The following is a 23,577-nucleotide window of genomic DNA, read 5'->3' on the forward strand; positions in this document are numbered from 1 at the left end:
GAGAAATCTGGGTGCGAGGCTGCTCTGCCACCCAGCACGTCAGGCATGAGCCTGCGGTCCACTGCGGAACGAAAAGGAAGAGGAGTCCAGCCACCATCCGGAGCAAACAGCAAGGTTTATTGCTGCACAGCAGGTTTAAGCCAAGACTGAACACCGAGAACAGGGTTACAAGAACTTTTAAAACTTCCCACCTGAATCCCATAATGCATTTCAAAAGCGTCATTCCTACATCACTGTTACATACCTAAACGTCAGAAAAGGGGAGGTACATACAATATTAACATACTGGTAAACAAGATTCACATAAGGACAAAAGTTCAGGGCAAAAGTAAATGCGTGATAAGTACCAGGAGGAACTTCTTGAGTATCCACAGAGAAAGAACAATAGGGTCCTGGCTTTGCATCGACTGTCACCTGGGTGGGTCTGGTGATGGGATTAGGCTTGGCCAAAAATCAGCTCAGCAAAGTGCCCCTGGGCACTTCCTGGAGTCCCTTTTCAGGGGCAAAATTGGAATGGGGAAGCTGGAGTTGATTTTATATGATTTTTAAAACTAGGTAACTTCCCTGAACTGTCAAGTCGAAAGGATACATTTATGCACAATATTTATAATAAAGATGTGCCCCCTCCCCGTGAATTCCCTAACAGTAACCATAATATAGTTTCCAAGAAGGTGTAAGCTCCATCACCTCTCTTATATGTACTGGCTAGGGAACCCTGCCATTGAAAGTAGGTTCTGGAGCAAAAGCCCTATAAAACTTTGGCTCAATCTGAGCATTTCAAATTCTGGATGTGTTTGGTGTGACGTGTAAATTACTCCCTCTCTAGCCTTCCTACTATAGACTCAAAAAGCCTTTAAAGGCATATCTAAAACAAACCTTATAATGGTTTTCTACCAGTTTTACAGTAGTGCCTTCTGTCAAAGAATCCAGAGAAACTGTAGATTGGTGGAAGGGTGAAGTTCTCACCAAAGAAGAACCGATAAGTAAAGTGATGAATCAGCAAAGTTAACAGCTAAAAAGAGAGAACCTGATGATGATTGTTTTATGGAAGAATGGAGGCCTTTTTCAGACAATTTAAAGAAATATGATAGTATGATGAATTTGCGAGCTGGACTATGAGCAACAGAAGGAATTAAGAGATTATTGAATTATTGCCATGATATGAGAGAGAGAAGACAGAGTGCAGCAAGGAGGGAAAATGAAAAAAACACCATGGAAAAATGGGAAGGGAAGTTGACCAAGCAAAGGAAAAAAAAATATTGTGTAGTGGAATGTATTGGAATTTCACGGTCAAAAGGGCTTTTTCAGGGGGAACTTGAATTGCCATTCTAAGAGAAAGAAGGAGGCATTCATAGTGAGTTCTGGCACCTCTTTTTATAGAAAAAATAGCACTGGTTAAAAGGATTGACTACTGAACAAAAAAAAACATTTCCTTTTAAAATGTTTTTTTTGGGGGGGGCTATTGGGTTGTTGTTTATTTTTTTATTAGGTATTTTGTGGTTTTATATCATGATATTATTCTGTGAACTGGCCTGAGACCCCCGGGTATAGGGCGGTATGTAAATTCAATAAATAATAATAATAACAATTAATATTTTTTAAATAAATGCATTTCCACCTAGCTTTCATAGAATCATAGAGCTTTGACCCCTAGTGGAGGACAACTGCTGTCATAGATAGTATTGTGAATAAAGTAGCTTCTGCTCTCTTCCACATCTTAGCAACTCAGCTTGTCACCAGGCCCTCATCCCACCTCAGGTCTGGACCAGGCTTTCCTTTCACAGGAGCCGAGGAGGAAAGGCTGACCAAGCGGCCCAGATCTGCCCTGACCCCTTTTTCCGGCCGGAGCCAGAAATGCTGCAGTTCTCCTGGGAGCCGCAGGGAGGCAGCGAGCCTTGCGCGGAAGGGAAACGCGGCGACACCCCGGCGGAAGCGGAAGCGGAGTCTCTCTCCTGGCGCGGGCATGTGTGTCGCTCGCTGCTGCTGTGCATCTAGATAGAGACCGGCGCTCGGAGGCTGGTCGCCTTTCCCGGTCATGGCGGAGAGGACCGAGCAGCGCATCGAGGACCGGATCCCCGAGCTAGAGGAGCTGGGGAGGGTCGGGCTCCTCACCAGCAAAGAGATCAGGTTGGGCGAGGCGGGATCTCCGCGATCCCCGGGGATCTAGGGAGGGAACGACCCCATGGATTGGGGGTGGAAGCAGGATGGTGGTCCTACTCAGTGCCGGTTTTTCGTATAAGCTAAACAAGCCCTGGGACGCGGGTGGCGTTGTGGGTTAAACCACAGAATGGTCCCTTACCTTTACCTTTAAACAAGCTCTAGCTTAGGGCCCCACGCTCTTGGGCCCCCCAAAAAAATTTAAAGGAAAAACAACAACCTGGATGTACATTTCCAAAATATAAGATAAGAAACAAATAAAATAAAACCTACATACAGCAACGTTTTGTGTTGTGTAGGCTCCTGTGATGTAAGTAATAGGCCCCCAACTATTTTAAGTTAGAGCTTAATAATTATTTCACTATTAATATACTTCTTATTGCGATCTGAAAGATAATGTCAGGAAAGCACTGCTTAGTGCTCAAATTCACAGTCTGGTATATCTCTGGATTCTAAATTTTGCAGCCAAGCCGTAACATCTTTTCTTTTTCATTTTTTCTGTTTTACAAGTTCAGATAAACATTTTACATACTTAAGACTTTCCTTCTTCTCTTTCCATGGTTCATTTTATATATTTTATATCCCTGCATATTTTACAAAAACTGCCAGTCGGTTTTCCATTGTTACATCCATCAAAACTTATTTACACTGTGGAATTTATCTTAGTGCTGCCAGTGTTTTCAGCTGTACAGTTATTTTCCATATATTCAATAACATCTTTTCAGGAATTTATTAGTCCCCTACCCAGCCCATTCTAGCAGCCAGGCACCCATCTAGAACCTGCATACCCCTAACCAGACATGGACGATAAGGAGGAAGTTGAATTGCTAACACATTCCCCCAAAATGTTGTGATACCTGTGTGTTCTGTGGATCGGGAACCATGGAAGGATGTTGCTTTTTTGTATTTCTGCAGGGCAGTTATTAAGAAGACCTTAGCCCTTGAATATAAAATACAACGGAGAGCACTCCAGAAGGAGAATTTTATCAGTTACATTCAGGTAGGTTTCTTAAGATATTTATGACAGTTAACAAGCATTATATCTTGTGGTGTTTCTTAAAAATGTGAACTGGAAATATAATGCAAGAAAGCACTGCTTAGTGGTCAAATGCACAGTCTGGTATATCTCTTGAGTCTAAATTTTGCTGCAGCAGATTTATACATTAATTACAATGCAGTTATAAGGATGTAGAGAGGGGACTTTTAAAAACACAGGGAGCTGCCTTATATCACCAGACAAGTAGATAACTTATTGACCCTTCAGATGTTGCTGGACTACAGGTTCCATAATCCCTGACAATTGGCCATGCTGGCTGAGGTTGATGGGGTTTGGGCTACCAACATCTGGAAGTTTGCAGGTTCCCCGTTCCTGGTCTATGTACTGATTAGCAGCAGCTCTTAAGAATAGACAGAAGTCTTTCTGGACCCTACCTAGAGAAATGTGTGTGTGTGTGTGTGTGTGAGAGAGAGAGAGAGAGAGAGAGAGAGAGAGAGAGAGATAGAAAGAGAGAGAGACATCAAAATCCAAGAGGATTCAGCCCACTGATTGAGTGGGGAGGAGAGTTTCTCCATGTTTAGTATCTAGGGTGAATGTGCACTGGATAATTCTTGATTTATTCACCTCATTATTACAGGCCTTAATTGCAGTTGTTTTTATACAATAGCATATAAAATCTATATGAAGCAATAAATGCATGGCTTTTTCTGTGCTAGCCATTGCTCAGTCTTTATCATCCTTGAAGTGTTGTTGACCTTCTAAATATTTTTTTCCCCCTTCAGTATGAAATCAATCTATTGGAATTGATTAAGAAAAGAAGAGCGGTAAGTCGACATGTAACTGAAAATTTGAAGAGGTCCTTATGGAATTTACCAAGGATTGTAAAGTTGGTCATTGTTTTCCATAGCGCACTGGCTACTCGTTCAAGAAGGATGAGATTGAGTACTCCATTCTGCAGAGAATACATGGTGTCTTCAAACGTGCCACAGCAAAATGGAGTGTAAGACGTTTTATTCTATATAACTTGACTGTTTTGTATTACCTCTTGTGTAACATTATGCTGACCTTATTTGTGCATAATTCTAAAGCCAAACTGCAGCTAAGTATGAATGAACAGGTGACATAGTTAGAAAATAGCAACTGTTTCACTCCTCTCCTGGTGCTGCTGCTGTTTTTCTTGGAGCTGTGACATAGTTTGGCTTAGTGTTATGTGCAAACCTGGGCTCATGGGTTGTCTTGCTCCAAACAAACCATGAGTGGTAAGCCAAGAACAAACCAGTTGCAATTTGTAGCTTTCTAGTTTCTAAAATGCTTGTTTTAGAATGCTGGTTCTTTTTCCTCCTAAAAGATAGGTCCATCAGTGACTGCTACCGGTAGTTGAAACACTTCTTCATGGCATAGTTTCTTTTCTCAATTGCTTGCTGTGGTAGCTTTGACTTTCCCATATCTTGCTCCTTACGCCATTGTTATAAAAAGGGTAACAATTCTGGATTAATGGTACTTGTTGTGTTCTTAGCTTACCCAGACCCTCCTCTTTGTTTCATTTCCATAGGATGATCTTCAGCTGTGGTTGTCTCATGTTGCCTTTTGCAAGAAATGGGTGAGTATCAGAGTGTAATTTCCTCATTTCAGCTGTGAGCTGATAAGCAGTTGAACCTCCTTTCAAGGGAGCCACTTTGCATTGTGATAATTTGGAAGAACCTTGTTGAAATGACTGGACTTGTTGGAATGACTGGACTTGCTTTTGATGTTTTCACCTGCCACTACTATAAGAGGATTGTGAATTAGTCTCTGTCTCTTATATATGACTATGCATGGCAGAGTTTACAACAGCCAGAGTTTGTGATAGATAAATAAATACTAAATAAATATTCATATTCTTGGTGCTGTTTGAGCTTTGTTGTTCTGCCCGACCACCCCAAGCTTTTGTTACAGGGAACTCAGGTACTAAAAACCGTAAACACTGTGCAGATCCAGATAATATTTCACTGTCAGATGGCAAACCAAACAGTATCTAAGTCCTCTGTAATGTTTCACTTGAAAAGGTGCACAATATAAGAGAGTGATATGATGCTTTCTGTTTCTTAATAGAACAGGAAAATACAGCTGAGCAAGGTGTTTTCAGCCATGTTAGCTCTTCATCCCAACAAACCAGGTACGGTACTTAAGCTTGTAAATGAAGTGTGCTGGGTAGGCAGTCTTGGAAAAGATGAATGGGATATCCTGGCAGTGGCACAATAAATGAGCCTGATCTGGCTCATTTAAGCTGATGGAACAGGTTATGTTGGTATACTAGAGCAACCTTCCCCAATGTTGTGTCCTCCAGACGTTGGCCTCCAGCTCCCATCAGCTCCAGCCAGTGTGGCCAATGGCCAGGGATGATGAGAGTTGTAGTCTAGCAGTATCTGGAAGGTACCAAGTTGGGGAAGGCGAGGCTAGCAGAACAAGGCATAAGAAGCATTACTTGGAATGACTTCTTGGTTGTCAGCTGGTTTTGCAGTGACTGTCTTAAATAGCACCATGCACCTCCCTCTCTCTCTCAGCTCTCTGGATCATGGCTGCAAAATGGGAAATGGAGGACCGCCTGTCAACTGAAAGTGCCCGTCAGTTGTTCCTTCGTGCATTGCGTTTCCATCCAGAATGTCCCAAACTGTATCAAGAGGTAATATGTGATTCTGATCCTTCCCCTCCTCCGCTGCAAATGCTTATAACTAGTTCATTTCAGCTAAGATCTACTTGTTCATTGACTGCTAGTTTGTTGAACTGAAGAACAGAACGCCATTCTGCATTTCCATCCTCACTGGAAAGTTATTCTTTTTTTAGTTGTTGTAGTAGTAGTATACTGCCCTTCCTCTGAAGATCACAGGGTGGTTCACAACAGAAAAATACAAAATGAAAACACAAAATGCATAATAAAACAAAAGCAAAACAAACCAATACCCCCCCCCCCCCAGACACATGTAAAAAGCCATATAATGCTAATCAGCCAAAGGCCTGGTTGAAGAGAAATGGTTTTGTTTAGTGCCTAAGGAGATGTAATGAAGGTGCCAGGTGAGCCTGCTTGGACATACTGTTGTTTTTTTATACAGTCACACCCCGGGTTGTGAACGTGATCTGTGCGGGAGGCATGTTCACAATCCGCAGCGCTGCGTCTGCGTGGGACGTGATTCGGTGCTTCTGCGCATGTACTTGATATTTTGTGTTTCTGCGCATGCGCCAGTGTCGAAACCCGGAAGTAACCCGTTCCGGTACTTCTGAGTTCGGTGCGGAGCGCAACCTGAAAACACATAACCCACAGCGTTCACAACCTGAGGTATGACTGTATACGCATAACTTTTGAGCTAATAGTATGGTGCCCTTCTTTCACCCTCAAAGCTATAGTTAAATATGGTGGGCACTGAGTCTGAGTGTGTCTGCCAGGAAAAACCTCAGATGTAATTGTCTTTATCATGGGTGGGATAGCAAGATATGCAATAGTTGTTGTGAAGTACTTCGTGTTTTATCTTTGCAACCTGAAAATGCTGCAATTTAGTATTGCTTTTGTTGTTGAAATCATCAAAAGGTCCAAGGGAGCTGGAGAATTTCTCTTTAAAATTTCAACATGCCAACTTGATCTCCACTGTTGTCATTGTTTTTATGTGTCAATAGTAGCCTCTGTTGTTGTGAAACAGCCATGTTTATCCTGGTCCATCCACAATCATGGCGTCAGTTTTTGGTGAAGCGCTTAACCGGGCAAAGCCTTCAACAATTTCAAGAACAGTAGTGAGGGAAAAGTCAAAAGAACAACAAATGCAAAGTTTATTAAGAAGAAGACTGCTATTTTTTTTTTAATGTAGTATTCATAATGCTGGGAGTCCCTGAACCATGGTTAATTGGGAGCAGGCCACAAAATGGCTGATTTCCTATTCCAGATTTTACTCCAATTAAGTTTTACATCAGCACCACTACCTACTAACCACAGTAGTAACAAGGAATCCTTCTCCACTGGTGTTTGAAGCCCTTGCCACCTCGTTCCCCCCCTCTTTACCGTTCTTTGTTTCTGTAGTATTTCAGGATGGAGCTCATGAATGCCGAAAAGCAAAGGAAAGAGAAGAAAGAATTTGAGCAAGCAAAGATGGACCTGGTAAGAAATGAGATGTCGTTGTCACGGAAAATTTCTGCCTGTGCCAGAAACAATTCCTCTTGGATCGGGGGGGGGGGGGGACTCTAGACCTGTCTTTTGAGCCCTTGGGATTTTTTTCCAGGCTACATCTCCTGTCCCCAGGCCACGCTCCTCTTCAGCCTGTCTCTACACCCTTCTCAAGTGCTTTTGCTTGGCTGGAATAAGTCCTTGAACTATGAAGATGCCTCTTTCATGCCTGGGTAGAGATGGGTGTGTGTTTGTGGAAACCTGTGAGCGTTGTGTGACTGGCAGTGCCGGATTTACGTATAAGCTAAACAAGCTATAGATTAGGGCCTCATTCTCTTAACCCCCCCAATATACTTCTTAATTGTATTTCACTATTAATATACTTCTTAATTGTATACAGTGGTGGCTCGACTTATGAATTTAATCCGTTCCGAAGGCACCTTTGTAAGTCGAAAAATCCGTAAGTCGAAAAACACCATTGAAAGCGCGATTTCCCATAGGAATGCATTGGAGATGGAAAAATTCGCAAGTCGAAGCAACCCTATCTAAAAATTCGTAAGTCAAAAAATCCCTATCTAAAACCGCCGCAGTTTTTGCCTGGATGTCGAGACATTTGTAAGTCGAAAAATTCGGTTGTTGAGTCGTTCGTAAGTCGAGGTACCACTGTAATTGTATTTCACTATTAATATACTTCTTAATTGTATATTTTGTTATGTGCAAATGGCTTTAGATACCCATTAGGTCCATAAATTACCATATAGCATATATTCAACACACACAAAAAAGCGACAATTTGTTGTTGACAAAGGACAGCTGGACATATAAAGGGCCCCATTACCTTTAGTAGCTTAGGGCCTCATCAAACCTAAATCCGGCCCTGGCGACTGGGATGCACTTAACTTTGTACAGTAAAGTGTCACAACAGTCGCTGTACCCAGTGTGGTGTAGTGGTTAAGAGTGGCAGACTTGTAATCAGGGGAACTGGGTTCGCGTCTCCGCTCTTCCACATGCAGCTGCTGGGTGACCTTGGGCTAGTCACACTTTTCTGAAGTCTCTCAGCCCCACTCACCTCGAAGAAGAAGAAGAAGAAGAAGAAGAAGAAGAAGAAGAAGAGTTTGGATTTGATATCCTGCTTTATCACTACCCAAAGGAGTCTCAAAGTGGCTAACATTCTCCTTTCCCTTCCTCCCCCACAACAAACACTCTGTGAGGTGAGTGAGGCTGAGAGACTTCAAAGAAGTGTGAGTTGCCCAAGGTCACCCAGCAGCTGCATGTGGATTAGCAGAGACGCGAACCCAGTTCCCCAGATTACAAGTCTACCGCTCTTAACCACTACACCACACTTTGTGTGGGGGAGGAAGGGAAAGGAGAATGTTAGCTACTTTGAGACTCCTTCGGGTAGTGATAAAGCGGGATATCAAATCCAAACTCCTCCTCCTCCTCCTCCTCCTCCTCCTCCTCCTCCCACTTTTCGCCTGCTTCGGACCTCCTTCCCATCACCGATGTGCATTTCCTAAAACGTTGCCCAGGAGGGAACGGGACCTTTAAGCTGGAAAATGTTTTCCCGCCTCTGACTTAGACAGTTAAGTTGTATCATTTGAAGTGTTTGGGAGACAATAAAGTACAGTGGAACCTCGGTTTACGAACACCTCGGTTTATGAATTTTCGGTTTACGAATGCCGCGGACCCATCTGGAACGGATTAATTCACTTTCCATTACTTTCAATGGGAAAGTTCGCTTTTTCCTGCTCGCCAAAGTATATTGTGTTGCTTCTAGAAAACGTTGACAAGCTGCAAGTTTCTTGTGACCTGCTGTGCCTTTACTCCTCCCTTACCCTCATTGCTTATGGAAAATATATACCAACGAAGCTAACCAGAGGCCACACTGTTGTTGCTTTTTCAATATCAGGGAATGTCCACCTATCAATATACGTGGAGTTATTCTCTGACACTTTTCGTGCAGAGGCGCATATGTACAGAGGGCCCCCTGTTGCAACTCTGTGGAGGAAAAAGTGTTGGTCATGTGCCATGAATTGTTTTTTATCTGAAAAGGGTCTGGGGCACGAAAGCTTGACTTTTGCCTGCAATTTTAGGGTGAATTCAGCTATTCTGAAGAGATACTTAATGGTGCAATGGCTCGAATTGTCTACAGAAATGCTGTTCAAAAAATCAAAGGTAACTCCTTGTTGTGTTTCGTGTGTGTGTGTGTTTTAAGTAGCAACTTGTCTTAGGTTTTTAAAAATAAATATAGGCCACTGGTGACTGAAGTTTGGTTGGCTGGGGTTGAATATTGCAGCACCCATTCTAACAGAATGACTCTGTGATGAATGGATATAACCCTGAAGGTGTTACTGACAAAGGAGTACTTTCTCAGACAGTTAAAAGACCTCTCTGCTCATCCTAGCTTTCCCTAGCTGTTGATAACCGAGTTCTGGTTTGGTTCTGGCTGCGGAGGCTGCTGAAATTAAATCGACTATATGGATGTTTTCACTGTTGTTTATTGCTTCAAATGGTTTTATGAATATTGGGACTGATTTAAAATTCATTTAGGTTTTTAAGAAATCTATTTACTAGTGTGTAGGATGAGTTGTTCAGCTTTCTTATAGCATCTAGATTTGGCTGCTCTCAGGATGCCAGTGTTGATGGGCCAGTTGTCTCTGACCTGGTATTACCTGCATAGAATCATAAGAGTTGGAAGGGACTCTGAGGGTCATCTAGTCCAAACCCTGAGATTAAGAGCCTCATGATTTACAGACTGATCTGTCCCAGCTGTTCTAAGCATTCATGAATTGTGTAGGCAAGTTCACATACAAGTCAGTCCAAGCTTTGGGGCAAAATTTGACACTCCACATTAAACAAATGCATTTTAAGCAAAGTTTGGAGAGTTCTTAATGGTTTTATTCATTTTTTAATTAATCCTCTTGTTTTAGAGTGCATATACTTCATTTGTTAAATATTTTCTGGCTTCAGAGAGACTGTTTATGAGGTTCTGGACCTCCCTAATTAATGTCTGTCTGTCTGACTCCATTCTAGGTGCAGAGTTTCTTCTGTCACTGCTGTCAATTGCAAAACTTTTTGATTTTACACAAGACCTTAAAAAGGAAATTCTGGAAAAGTAAGTTTGGGGTAGGTGTGGAGAACTAGCACGATTAGTGTGGTCCATTCAGGTGGTCTTCAGTGTGTCTGTAAAAACACAGCTAAATTTTTTTTTACAGCATCTATCGCAGCTCATTGCAATTGCTACAACAGGCAGAAAAATCATTAAGTGGTCTGCCAAGACCTTCAGCAATTTTCAAGTGGTCTGTGGGAAAGAAAGTTTGAAAGCCACTGTGCTAGAAGTATTACTTTGTTTAACATGGAAAGCATTCAGGCGTGATGCCCTCACTTTCAGTCTACAGTGGTGCCTCGACTTACGGAATTTAATGCGTTCCGAACGCACATTCGCAAGTCGAAAAAAATTGTAAGTCAAATCCCATAGGAATGCACTGGGAGAAAAAATTCGTAAGTAGAAGCAACCCTATCTAAAAATTTGTAAGTCGAAAAAATCCTATCGAAACCACATCCAAGATGGCGGACGGAGCTCCATTCGTAAGTAGAAACATTCGTAAGTAGAGTTATTCGTAAGTCGAGGTACCACTTTCCCATTCTGTTCTTCAGCCTGTGTAGACAAGACTGACTTGGCAGACTCCAGCGTACCTGGCGTGGCTTCACCTGAATCGGTGCCAAGAGTTTCTCAGGATAAATAAAATGTCACTGTTGTGATATAGCTGCCTGCTTGGAGAGCAAAGCACTCTTAATGCTCCCTCCTAAGAAGAGGGTAGCGCATGGAACAATAGCATGATAGTTTTCCTCTTAGCCTGCAGGCAGAATACGCCAACGATCCTCTTATGTGGGACTACATAGCACGGCAGGAGCTGGAGAAGGACTCATTGCCCACACCATCAGAACATCGGTCCAAACAGTCAAAAGCGCTGGAAGCGGCCCTAAAAGAAGAACGGTGTTGCATGGTGTTTGAGGAAGCAGTCGCCTCCCTTCCCACAGGTTAGAACTTGTGCCTCTAATACATATCAGCATTTATAAAGTATAAAATCTCTAAAACATGAATGATGCTTCCAGTTCTTGCGGTAGAGCTTTGAAGATGTATGTAGTCATGATTCCCAAATTAATTATGAACCGATGGACTTGGAAGCAGTAAAAGAGCTCAACATGTGTGTGGTTATTATTATTTTTATTTTTTAACTTCAGATTTCCCCCGAAAGGGGTATATTTGAATTAAAATGGGAAGGCAATGCATTTGTTTTTGCCAATGATGTCATGCAGATGCTGCAAAGAATTTACATGCGCGATGAGCCTCCTTCCCACGCTTAAACACCCATCTGGAAATGCAAGAGAGGCAGCAAGGTTTCCTAGTGCTTGTCCATTTGTCCTTCGCATCCACTTGCAATTATTAATCAGGTTTCACAATGCGGGTGGCGCTATGGTCTAAGCCACTGAGCCTCTTGGCCTTGGGCTTGGCCGATCAGAAGGTTGGCGGTTCATATCCCCGCGATAGGGTGAGCTCCCATTGCTCTGTCCCAGCTCCTGCCAACCTAGCAATTTGAAAGCACGCCAGTGCAAGTAGATCAGGCATCCCCAAACTGCGGCCCTCCAGATGTTTTGGAACTACAACTCCCATGATCCCTAGCTAAGAAGCCCAGTGGTCAGGGAAGATGGAAATTGTAGTCCAAAACAGCTGGAGAGCCGCAGTTTGGGGATGCCTGAAGTAGATAAATAGGTACCGCTGCGGCGGGAAGGTAAACAGCATTTCCATGCGCTCTGGTTTCCGTCATGGTGTCCCGTCGTGCCAGAAGCAGTTTAGTCATGCTGGCCACATGACCCGGAAAGTTGTCTGTGGACAAACACCAGCTCTTTTGGCCTGAAAGCGAGACGAGCACCGCAACCCCATAGTTGCCTTTGTCTGGAATTAACCGTCCAGGGGTCCTTTACCTTTACAGGTAACAGTGGCGATTTATGTCCTCCAAAAATAGTAATTAAGCTATTGGCTTTAAGCTGAACTGGAGGCTTGTTGGCCTAGTTCTGACAGCAGATGAGGTGATAAAGCCATGTCTGGATTTGACCACCTCAAGACTGCAGGTGGAGACTTGCATGACTGAATGTTCCCCCATTCAGCACCCTCCCGGGCTTCAAATAAAACCCCTCCACATTGAAATTTAGATTTCAGGGGGACAAGCTTCCAGGCTAAGCTTTTACCAGACATATCCCATGCTTGGGAGTGTACTGCTGTTCACGAGAGTGGTTTTTTCCTCAGAACCCTTGCCTGCAGTCTGAAGTGGTATTGTCCAAAACCGTTTCGTGGCCACCTCTGCCGAATTTGAGAAGGCGGCCAGAGGGTCAGCGGTGGGAGGGAGCAGGGCCCTCCTGTACCTTCATATAGCACAAGGGTTTGCGGGCCTTATGCCACTAACCGCTTCACCTTAGGGACTTAACGTACATTGTGCAATTTGCACGGAGGAGGGAACAGCTGAGTGAACCCAGCTAGCCTGGTTAGCAAGAGTTTATTTCATGCACAACCTTCCCAGAGGCCTCCCATGAAACACTTCAGAAATCATATTCAAAGGGCAGTTCCGCCCACTTATCGCTGTGTTGCTTTGGTGACGGAAAAGAGCCATGAGGTGAGTAGAATACAGTGGTACCTCTACTTAAGAATAACTCTACTTACGAATGTTTCTACTTATGAACGGAGCTCCGTCCGCCATCTTGGATGCGGTTTAGATAGGATTTTTTCTATTTATGAAATTTTAGATAGGGTTGCTTCTACTTACGAATTTTCTCTCTCAATGCATTCCTATGGGATTCGACTTACAATTTTTTTCGACTTACGAATGTGCGTTCGGAACTGTATGTGTGTCTGCTTTCTGGTGTCCTGCAATTGACTTATCACTCATGATGTGCTCCAAGATAGTCAGATTTTGTATGTTTTCATCCCCAGCTAACTCTCAGAGAAGTGGGAGAAGTCCCACAGCTGCCTTGAGGTTTATACATTTTTAGCTGTGTTTTATCTACAATTTTATTCGTACGCTGCTTGGTGAGCTCTTTGATCAAGTGGCTTTTAAAATTTCTAAATAAACATATACTGAAGGAGGAAGAAACTTGTAGCGAATCTTGTGAATAGGTGGTTTTCTCCCCCCATCCCTTTTAATTGTTGGTTTGATAGCTTTTTGCTTAGGAGTTGAATTTTCTTTACTGGGTCTTGGAAAAGCAGCGTTCTTGTTGTTGTTTTTGTTCAGAAGGAGTGACTGCCGTTTTTATTTAACGAAACATTTTTAACCCTCCAGAGGACATGTGGGAACGTTACGCCGCTTTTTGCTTGGACAGATTTAACCGGAAGACAAACAGTGAAGAGTTAAAGCAGAAGGTAAATGCTTTTAAGTATTTCTGCAGACAATTTCAAAAGTTTACTTTTGTTTTCGTGGAGGCTAGTCTCCATGGCAGTGAAGCTTATCCTTTTTTCTTTATCTCTTCTTGTTTTTTTTAGAGGTTGGAAAGGATATCAAGTGTTTTCAGCCGAGCTCATGAATTGCAGTTGCTGCCAGCTTCTCTCTATCAGCAGTGGGTAAGGATGCATATGACTCTTGCTGTTTTATATCTATATCTACTACTATTAAATTTTTATTTATACCCTGCCCTTCCCGATTTGAAAACCGGGCTCAGGGCGGCTAACCGAAAATATAAACATTGATTAAAAGCGACTTTAAAAAACAGCTTTAAAACAGCATCAAATACAACATAAATGTAGCATCCATGTCAATAAAATTCAAAAAATTCAGGGTCATTTTTTGGGGGGGAAACCCAGTTTAGTAAACATCAAGTGATCGCCAGGGCTAACTGGCCAAGTTGGTCCTGCTAGAGCCAGCAAGGAGACCAGGGACGAGTGTAAATGTGGGGTCCCAGAAGGGTTTCTTCATAGAAAAAGGAAAGGGGAAACGGGAAGACTTGACTTGGGGTCTTGGGACACATTTCTCAATAAAGGCTTCCATTTTACCTTTGATTTGCATCTCGCCAGCTCCATCTTTTACTGGGGCTCAACCTCCGAGAAAAGGCTGAAGAGGTGGCAGCAGCGGCAACGAGACGCTTCAGCCACTTGGTAGAAATGTGGGAAATGAGGCTGAAGCTGCTACTCCAGCTGAACACGGATGGTGTAGGCCCTTGTTTCCAGGAAGCATTTAGAGCAGTTAAGGCGAAGGTAAGCGACGAGTCCCTGGAATGAAAGGATTGCTGTTTGCAAGCCTCATGATGGAAGGGCAGCTTCCTTGAAATACCCCCCTCCCCAATTTGCCACCTCATTTGCAGTTGGGGGGGCATGTGTACTGATCTTGGGTTGGTAGGGGGAAATGTTCCCCTCATCTTGGAGACAGATGGTGTTCAGGGATGTTTACTGTGATGGCAGGGGCAGCAACTCTTCTCCTTTGCTCCTTCTATTTAGTGTTTCCCCCCCCCAGAATGCCTCTGGAATGATGCTAGCCTATGGGAGGGTGTCTTATGTGCATGCGTTTGTGGTTAGAGTACTGCAATGCACTCTATTGGGTGGGTGGGTGGGGGGCTACCTTTGAAGGTGACTCGGAAACTAAAACTAATCTAATGCTGCTACCAGACTGGTGACTGGGAGCGGCTGCCAGGACCATATAACACATGTCTTAAAGGATCTACATTGGCTCCCAGTACGTTTCCAAGTACAATTCAAAGTGTTTGTGCTGACCTTTGAAGCTCTAAAGGGCATCAAAGGTCCTTCTCCACCCCCATCATTTAGCCCGGACACTGAGATCCAGCGCCGAGGGCCTTCTGACGGGTCCCTCACTGTTAGAAGTGAAGTTACAGGGAACCAGGCAGAGGGCCTTCTCGGTAGTGGCGCCCACCCTCCCAGCAGATGTCAAGGAAATAAACAACTACCTGACATTTAGAAGACATCTGAAGGCAGCCCTGTTTAGGGAAGTTTTTAATGTTTGATGTGTTTTAATTTGTTGGAAGCTTCTCAGAGTAGCTGGGGCAACCCAGTCAGATGGGCATAATATTATAATAATAATAATAATAATAATAATAATTCATATAAATTGCACTCCATGGGGGTAGGCAGAAGCTGCAACTTGGGGAAAGGCACACGACTATGGGAACATCCCAGGGTTACTAAGATAGTGTGCCACCCCCCCTTCTTATAATGCTTAAGGGTTAAGTTACCTGTCTAAACAGCTGTAATAAGGCCACAGGTATCATCCCTTGTTTTAATAATAATAATAATAATAATAATAATAATAATAATAATAATAATAATAATAATTTATTATTTGTACCCCGCCCATCTGGCTGGGTTTCCCCAGCCACTCTGGGCAGCTTCCAACAGAAAAATGAAATAAAATAATCTATTAAACATTAAAAGCCTCCCTAAACAGAGCTCCCTTCAGATGTCTTCTAAAAATCTGGTAGCTGTTTTTCTCTTTGACATCTGATGGGAGGGTGTTCCACATGGCGGGCACCACCACCGAGAAGGCCCTCTGCCTGGTTCCCTGCAACTTGGCTTCTCGCAATGAGGGAACCGTCAGAAGGCCCTCGGTACTGGACCTCAGTGTCCGGGCAGAACGATGGGGATGGAGACGCTCCTTCAGGTATACTGGACCGAGGCCATTTAGGGCTTTAAAGGTGAGCACCAACACTTTGAAATGTGCTCGGAAACGTACTGGGAGCCAATGTAGATCTTTCAGGACCGGTGTTATGTGGTCTCGGCGGCCGCTCCCAGTCACCAGTCTAGCTGCCACATTCTGGATTAGTTGTAGTTTCCGGGTCACCTTCAAAGGTGGCCCCACATAGAGTGCATTGCAGTAGTCCAAGCGGGAGATAACCAGAGCATGCACCACTCTGGCGAGACAGTCTGCAGGCAGGTAGGGGCTCAGCCTGCGTACCAGATAGAGCTGATAAACAGCTGCCCTGGACACAGAATTGACCTGTACCTCCATGGACAACTGTGAATCCAGAATGACTCCCAGGCTGCGCACCTGGTCCTTCAGGGCACAGTTACCCCATTCAGAACCAGGGAGTCCTCCACACCTGCCCGCCTCCTGTCCCCCCCCCCCAAACAGTACTTCTGTCTTGTCAGGATTCAACCTCAATCTGATAGCCGCCATCCATCCTTCCCCTTCGAAGCCTTTCATATTATCTTCTGCAGCAAGAGGTTTCAGCTACTTAATCTGCCTGGACCCCTCCAATAGGAAGATAATTCTGCTGCCATCCTAATCTCCTAGCCCACACTGGGCTTTCTGGTGGCTTTTAAAAATATGTTCCATAGCTGTCACATAGCCTCAAATGCTGGGTCTGTCTCCTATGTGTGTGCCTCGCGTTCAGCGTATCATGCCCAGTATTTCCATGGCCTATAATTAATTTTCTCTCTTCCTACCAATAGGACAGCTTGCCATTATGGATTCTATGTACAGAATGGAGCGAGAGTGTCAATAGCACTCCTGAAACGGAAGCGCTCTATCAGGTACTACAGTGACAACTCAGCATGGGTGGAACTATTCAGGAAAGCGGGTGGGAATAGTTTTACTAGCAACATTATCATGTTAGCATTAATTTTAGAACCAGCACTGTGCTTGGTAATCTGCAGATCAAAGAAATTATGTGATCCCAAGGCAGAACCTTGTAGAGTAGAGGAGGCAGACTAAGTTGGAGCCAAGGGCTTTGGCGAGGGAAGTTGGGGTCCGATCTGGCTGCCATACTTGGGGAAAGCCTTTGCTGAAGATGTGAGTTGTTTCTGACAATAGAGAAGTGGAAGCAAAGCAGGAGGAGGGTGCAAGAAAGGGGGAGAAGGAGGGGGATGACTGGAGACAGTAATACTCAAAGGGGGTGGGTGGGAAAGCGCACACCCATTGAAAGCATCCCAGATAAAAATGTGTGTATGAACGCATTCAGACACGATCTCCATTTTAAAATACAGTGGTACCTCGGTTTTCGAACGTCTCCGTTGATGAACATTTCGGTTTTTGAACGCCGTAAACCCGGAAGTAAATGCTCCGGTTTTTGGACATGCCTCAGAAGTCGAACATGCCACGTGGCTTCCGCTGAGTGCAAGATCCTGAGGCCTAGCTGTCGGCCGTTGAGTTTTCGGTTTTCGAACGTTTCAGAACTCGGAACGGTCTTCCGGAACAGATTACGTTCGAAAACCGAGGTACCACTGTACAAGCGTACCTTGGAAGTCGAACGGAATCCATTCTGGAAGTCCGTTCGACTTCCAAAACGTTCGGAAACCAAAGCACGGCTTCTGATTGGCTGCAGAAAGTTCCTGCAGCCAATCAGAAGCCCCATCGGACGTTCGGCTTCCAAAAATAGTTCACAAACCAGAACAGTCACTTCCCGGTTTGCGGGATTTGGGAGCCAAAACGTTCGAGAACTAAGCTGATCGAAATCAAGGTACGACTGTATATTGATTTGGAAAGGACAGTCTCAAAATTACAAAATGTACTCAGATTTGCTAAAGTTAGTTGAATCAGATTTTTTCCATCTATGTACACCAGTCCTGCTCTCTTATTTGAATCCTTAGCTTTCTGTTTGGGTTGAAATATCCCACTTTGGATCAAAACTGGTTGGTCAGCAGGCCCCTCTTCTTTAGTTTTAGTTTAGGGTGCTCATCAATGGCTCCTCCTCATCCTGGAGAGTAGTGACTAGTGGGGTGCCACAGGGTTCTGTCTTGGGCCCAGTCTTGTTCAACATCTTTATCAATGACTTGGATGATGGGCTTGAGGGCATCCTGAGCAAGTTTGCAGATGACACCAAATTGGGAGGGGTGGCTAACACCCCAGAGGACAGGATCACACTTCAGAATGACCTTAACAGATTAGACAACTGGGCCAAAGCAAACAAGATGAATTTTAACAAGGAGAAATGTAAAGTACTACACTTGGGCAAAAAAAATGAAAGGCACAAATACAGGATGGGTGACACCTGGCTTGAGAGCAGTATATGTGAAAAGGATCTAGGAGTCTTGGTAGACCACAAACTTGACATGAGTCAGCAGTGTGATGCAGCAGCTAAAAAAGCCAATGCAATTCTGGGCTGCATCAATAGGAGTATAGCATCTACACCAAAGGAAGTAATAGTACCACTGTATTCTGCTCTGGTCAGACCTCACCTGGAGTACTGTGTCCAGTTCTGGGCACCACAGTTCAAGAAGGATACTGATAAGCTGGAACGTGTCCAGAAGAGGGCAACCAAAATGGTCAAAGGCCTGGAAACGATGCCTTATGAGGAACGGCTTAGGGAGCTGGGTATGTTTAGCCTGGAGAAGAGAAGGTTAAGGGGTGATATGATAACCATGTTCAAATATATAAAAGGATGTCATATAGAGGAGGGAGAAAGGTTGTTTTCTGCTGCTCCAGAGAAGCGGACACGGAGCAACGGATTCAAACTACAAGAAAGAAAATTCCACCTAAACATTAGGAAGAACTTCCTGACAGTAAGAGCTGTTCGGCAGTGGAATTTGCTGCCGAGGAGTGTGGTGGAGTCTCCTTCTTTGGAGGTCTTTAAGCGGAGGCTTGACAGCCATCTGTCAGGAATGCTTTGATGGTGTTTCCTGCTTGGCAGGGGGTTGGACTGGATGGCCCTTGTGGTCTCTTCCAACTCTATGATTCTATGATTCTATGATTCTAGTTCGGAATATGCAGGCTCCTGAGAGTCCTTGACACATGCTTAAGAGCTTCACAGCCCTTTTCTGAATGTGCTCACGTTCTTTTTACATTTTAACTTGCAGAGATCTTTGCTTGCCACGCTGCCTGCTGACTCGGTAACCATGAAGGAAAAGTATATCGAATGGGCGTACAGGGCTGGTGGCTATAAGAAAGCAAAGAAAGTCTTTACCAGGTTAGAAGAACTCCTCCTGAAACACACACACACACACACACACACACACACACACACACACACACACACACACACACAGAGAAATACAATTATTTATTTCTTCTGCTTTCTCTGGTGGTTTTTAAAAAACTGAATCCCTCACACACCATCTTTATGTCCTAGTTTGCATGAAAGCCGCCCATTTTCCCTCGAGTTCTTCAAGAAGATGATTCAGATTGAAAAGGAGCAAGTAAGTAACATAACTTAGGACAAACTTAGTTTTAGGATGTTCTGTATCATTAGAGGCAAGTGCCACTGTCAATTTTATAAGGAAGCAGCAGTTAATATGCTGGAATGTGTTGGGATTGGACTACTATAGGGTGCCTTTTTAGAAAATATCTGGAAACCTTTTTAAAGGATTTGACCTATATCAGGTGCATTGTTGCTATTCTGTTTCCTGACATGACTCAAAATGTTGGTGGTTTTTTGAAAGCCCTAAACAGCTAGAGATGTTGTGTATTTTTTTTTTAATTTACTTTTTTCTTGTTTAGGGGAAAAGGTCATAGCTCCGCAGTGTCGGATTAAATGTTGTGGAGGCCCCTAGGCAGTCAAAAAAAATTTTTTTTGGGGGGAGGGGCCCTCACAAATTATCTCCTAATACATTTTTTATTTTACCAACCAGCAATTTTAATAAACCAATTTTGATATGTTGCTGCGGGGCCGTTAAACGGCATGGACCCCCTAAAAGGCCTGTAGATCTCTGCCTACTCGGTAATCTGGCACTGTAATAATAACAAGAATAACAATAACAACAACAACAAATTATTCTTATTTGTACCCTACCCATCTGACTGGGTTGCCTCAGCCCCTCTGGGTGGCTTCCAGCATATATAAAGACATAGCAAAACATTGAACCTTTCAAAGCTTCCCTATACAGGGCTGCCTTCAGTGGTAGATCATTTGCTTTGCATGCATAAGGTCCCAGGTTCAAATCCTGGCAGCTCCGAGTAGGGCTGAGAGATAACCCTGTCCCAAACCTTGAAGAGCCACTGCCAGTCAGTTCTGAGCTGGATTGATTTGTGTTCTGTCTTGGAATAAAGCAGCATGCTCTGTGTGCTTTCTGAATGTTTTTAACTTTCACGTTAGTTGCTGCCCATGGTTTCATCTGGTGGGATATGCATATGTGTGTTTTATGGATAGTTTTCAAGGAGCTTCAGGGGTGTGTGGTGGGGTAGTGGAGAAGGGGGTCAGAGGAAGCATTCAAGGCTATGGGTTTGGGTGTTGAGGCAGGAAAAGTGTGAGAGGGGAAAGCTTCTCAATACTTTATTGCCCAAGCCTGTCACAGCTTCTGCTCTTACCCCTGTGCCCTTTTAATTCATGGGCTGAATTAATTGCTCAATCACACTGTTTTATGTACTTGCCAAGTATATTTAACAGCCGTAACCTTTGACTCAGCATCCTTAGTTACCCCCCCTTTCTACCTCCAAGGAATCCTGTAAAATGTCCAATATCCGAGAATATTATGAACGTGCCTTGAGAGAATTCGGTGCTACAGACCCCGGTAAGAAGTTTTATTTCTTCAAGTGTTGTTGCTATAACCAGAGATATTCTCTTTCTCCCTTCTGCATTTTGGTTAGAGTACAGTGGTACCTCTACTTACGAATAACTCTACTTACGAATGTTTCTACTTACAAACGGAGCTCCGTTCGCCATCTTGGATGCGGTTTAGATAGGATTTTTTTCTACTTACGAATTTTTTCCTCCCAATGCATTCCTATGGGATTCGACTTACAATTTTTTTTGACTTACGAACGTGCTTTCGGGACGCATTAAATTCTTAAGTAGAGGTGCAACTGTAAATTTAAACACACGCACACACAAAAAACGGGATTTTATTGTGTGTCATCTTGAGAACCTACCTAGGCCAGAATCATAATAAGCAGGCATAGGCAAACTCCGGCCCTCCAGATGTTTGGGACTACAATTCCCATCATCTCTGACCACTGGTCCTGTTAACTAGGGATGATGGGAATTGTAGTCCCAAACATTGGAGGGCTGGGGTTTGCCTATGCCTGGTAATAAGGATGAAGTCGGCAGCTAAATAAGCAGGCAGCCCAAATAGCCCCACACCACCCCTCAAATCCCCAGAATTAAGCATCTGGCTAACTTGGGGGCTGTGGTAGCCAGAGCCATCCAGTGTACAGGAAAGGGATATTTTTAAAAAAGTTGTGCACAAATTATTTTACTCTGGCCCTGGCCCAAAGGGTGCTCATCATCAATGTCTGCATTGTTCAACATATACCGTAACGTAAATCGTAACCCATCACTGCCGCTGGAACCACTTTCTCCTCTTTAAAAAGGCGCTATTGTAAGTACTATAGCAGCTGCTAAGTTTTTAGTACTAGTTTTGCAAAAAACAACAACAATAACACACCACTCCACACATATACCCCAATGGTGGAATCATAGGATCATGTGTTGCTAAGTTTTGGGCCCATGGGGGCATTTCCATTATCACAATATTAACTAGCTTTTTTCTTCCTTTGAAGATCTTTGGCTGGATTACATCAGAGAGGAGCTGACTCATTCCCAAGGCAAACCTGAGAACTGCGGCAGCATTCACTGGAGGGCGATGAAAATGTTGCAGGGAGAACAAGTGGAAACTTTTATTTCAAAGTACACATTGCTGCAAACTGGTCACCTGTAGATGTGTCTTATCTTAAGAGCTAAACCTACTCTAAATGTTGTTTGTAAATTTTTAACCCAAAGGCAAATAAATATATATCTTGGGGGGCCTCCTCTCTTCACTGCTGGTTTTTCGATGAGGGGATCAAAGATTCTGACTGGCGTTCATATGGTGTACTCCAGTAAACAAAAAAAGAGAACTATAAAAACATGAGAGTGGAGTTAGAGGAAACAATTGGCACATTGTTGTGTGTGTTCTGTTGACCCATAAAACGGAAGACACAGAAAGAAAAGCTTACATTGCTATGAACCACCTTGAGATCTTTGGATGAAGAGCGCTATACAGTACAAACAGACAAACAATTTTTTTGCATTGTCCAGTAGCACCTTAGAGGCCAACTAAGTTTGTTATGGGTATAAACTTTCATGTGCAGTGTGTCTGAAGAAGCGAGCATGCACATGAAAGCTTATAACCAGAACAAACTTAGTTGGTCTCTAAGGTGCTACTGGACAATTTTTTATTTATTTTGACTGCGTCAGACCAACATTGCTACCTACCTAAATTTATTGCAGTAACCACTTTGTCCCCGCCTCTTCCAGCTGTTTATTGTTACACAATTGATTAATTTGTTATACCCATATTAAATTAAGTCACTTGGACTCTCAAAGTTGTTACAAGAGACATCTCTAGTTCAAAGTAATAGCCTGAACTAGGGTTTCCCCTGCTTAAGAGAACACACACACCTCCATCCCATTTAACACTATTTTGTGGTTTTACTGTGTGTTTTTTGTAAAATCTATTTGCTTTGTCCCATTTTTCAAATCTACTTTGTGACGCACTGAATTGTGGGCTACAAGTACAATAATAAAGAGTATTTAAATAAATATTTCTAATTCTTGGACATTAACTAGTTAGCAATGCATATTGAGCCAGTAGCATCAGCTGTCCAAAGTATCATTAACGATCTAATACCCAATCACACTTGTCAGATTTTTTTGGGAATGCGTTGATATTACTCAAATTGCAAGGAACTTAAGACTGACTGGTTAGTTTGGTCTCATGAAGTTTTTAAATTAAAAATGTGCCAATAGATTGTATCTAAAGATGTCCTGCTGCAAGTAAAAAGCCTCTTCCGTTCAGACTTATGCCTTAGTGAGTACAGCATTGCACTAAAAAGTAACGTGAAATCCAAGTGCATCCATTGGCACAAAATCCTTTGCTGCCCGCCCCCCCCCCCGTCTGGATTTCTTTTATAAACACCTTGCCTGGGGCGGATCAAGCACAAATAAATAGCTGGGTCACGAGCTGTTGCACACTGCAAAACGATACCCCAGTGGCTGGAAGACAAATGCTGGAAAGCAACGTTGGCTTGCCCAAGGCTTGAGATCTCAGTGACTGTGCTTGTAAGCATATTCCAAGGGGGGAAAGTCCACTCCAGCTATCGACTTGCTTTCCACTGAGGAGCTAAACGCAATCCACCAACAGACATGCAATTGCAGGCATATTGGCTGCACTTCCACATTCTTCCAAGTCCCAGCGGAAGAGTTTGCACAAGAATGCAGTTAACAGAACGTGCTAATTGGTGCACTTGCATTTAGATTTCAATAGATGCAACCCAAATTTTGTGGGCATACAGTTTAAAGCTAAAAGAAATATAAAATATAGGGTACTACTACAACTTGAATTCTTGCATCAGTTATTTATTTGGGGGGGAGGGGGAACTGCATG

At 43.5% G+C, this 23,577-nt stretch overlaps 1 protein-coding gene across 1 annotated transcript; it reads left to right on the forward strand.

The window, feature by feature from the left end:
* Positions 1-1,945: 1,945 nt before the first annotated feature.
* UTP6 (UTP6 small subunit processome component) lies at positions 1,946-22,256 on the forward strand. Its single transcript, XM_035103847.2, has 19 exons — positions 1,946-2,127; positions 3,073-3,157; positions 3,937-3,978; positions 4,062-4,154; positions 4,707-4,754; positions 5,246-5,309; positions 5,698-5,816; positions 7,200-7,277; positions 9,377-9,458; positions 10,317-10,398; positions 11,140-11,324; positions 13,619-13,698; positions 13,819-13,896; positions 14,347-14,526; positions 16,732-16,812; positions 19,075-19,184; positions 19,347-19,413; positions 20,652-20,724; positions 21,713-22,256. Exons 1-19 carry the CDS (start codon positions 2,036-2,038, stop codon positions 21,868-21,870), a joined length of 1,797 nt encoding a protein of 598 aa, XP_034959738.2. The 5' UTR covers positions 1,946-2,035; the 3' UTR covers positions 21,871-22,256.
* The last annotated feature ends 1,321 nt before the right edge of the window (positions 22,257-23,577 follow it).

Source organism: Zootoca vivipara, chromosome 2 (genome assembly GCF_963506605.1).
Source record: "Zootoca vivipara chromosome 2, rZooViv1.1, whole genome shotgun sequence".
NCBI lineage: Eukaryota > Metazoa > Chordata > Lepidosauria > Squamata > Lacertidae > Zootoca > Zootoca vivipara.

Bases quoted from the DNA above. Each gene is read 5' to 3' on its own strand.
- UTP6 (XM_035103847.2), top strand. From the start codon at position 2,036: ATGGCGGAGAGGACCGAGCAGCGCATCGAGGACCGGATCCCCGAGCTA. The intron at 9,459-10,316 runs GTAACTCCTTGT...ACTCCATTCTAG, and splicing joins TGCTGTTCAAAAAATCAAAG to GTGCAGAGTTTCTTCTGTCA. The intron at 16,813-19,074 runs GTACTACAGTGA...TTTAACTTGCAG, and splicing joins AAACGGAAGCGCTCTATCAG to AGATCTTTGCTTGCCACGCT.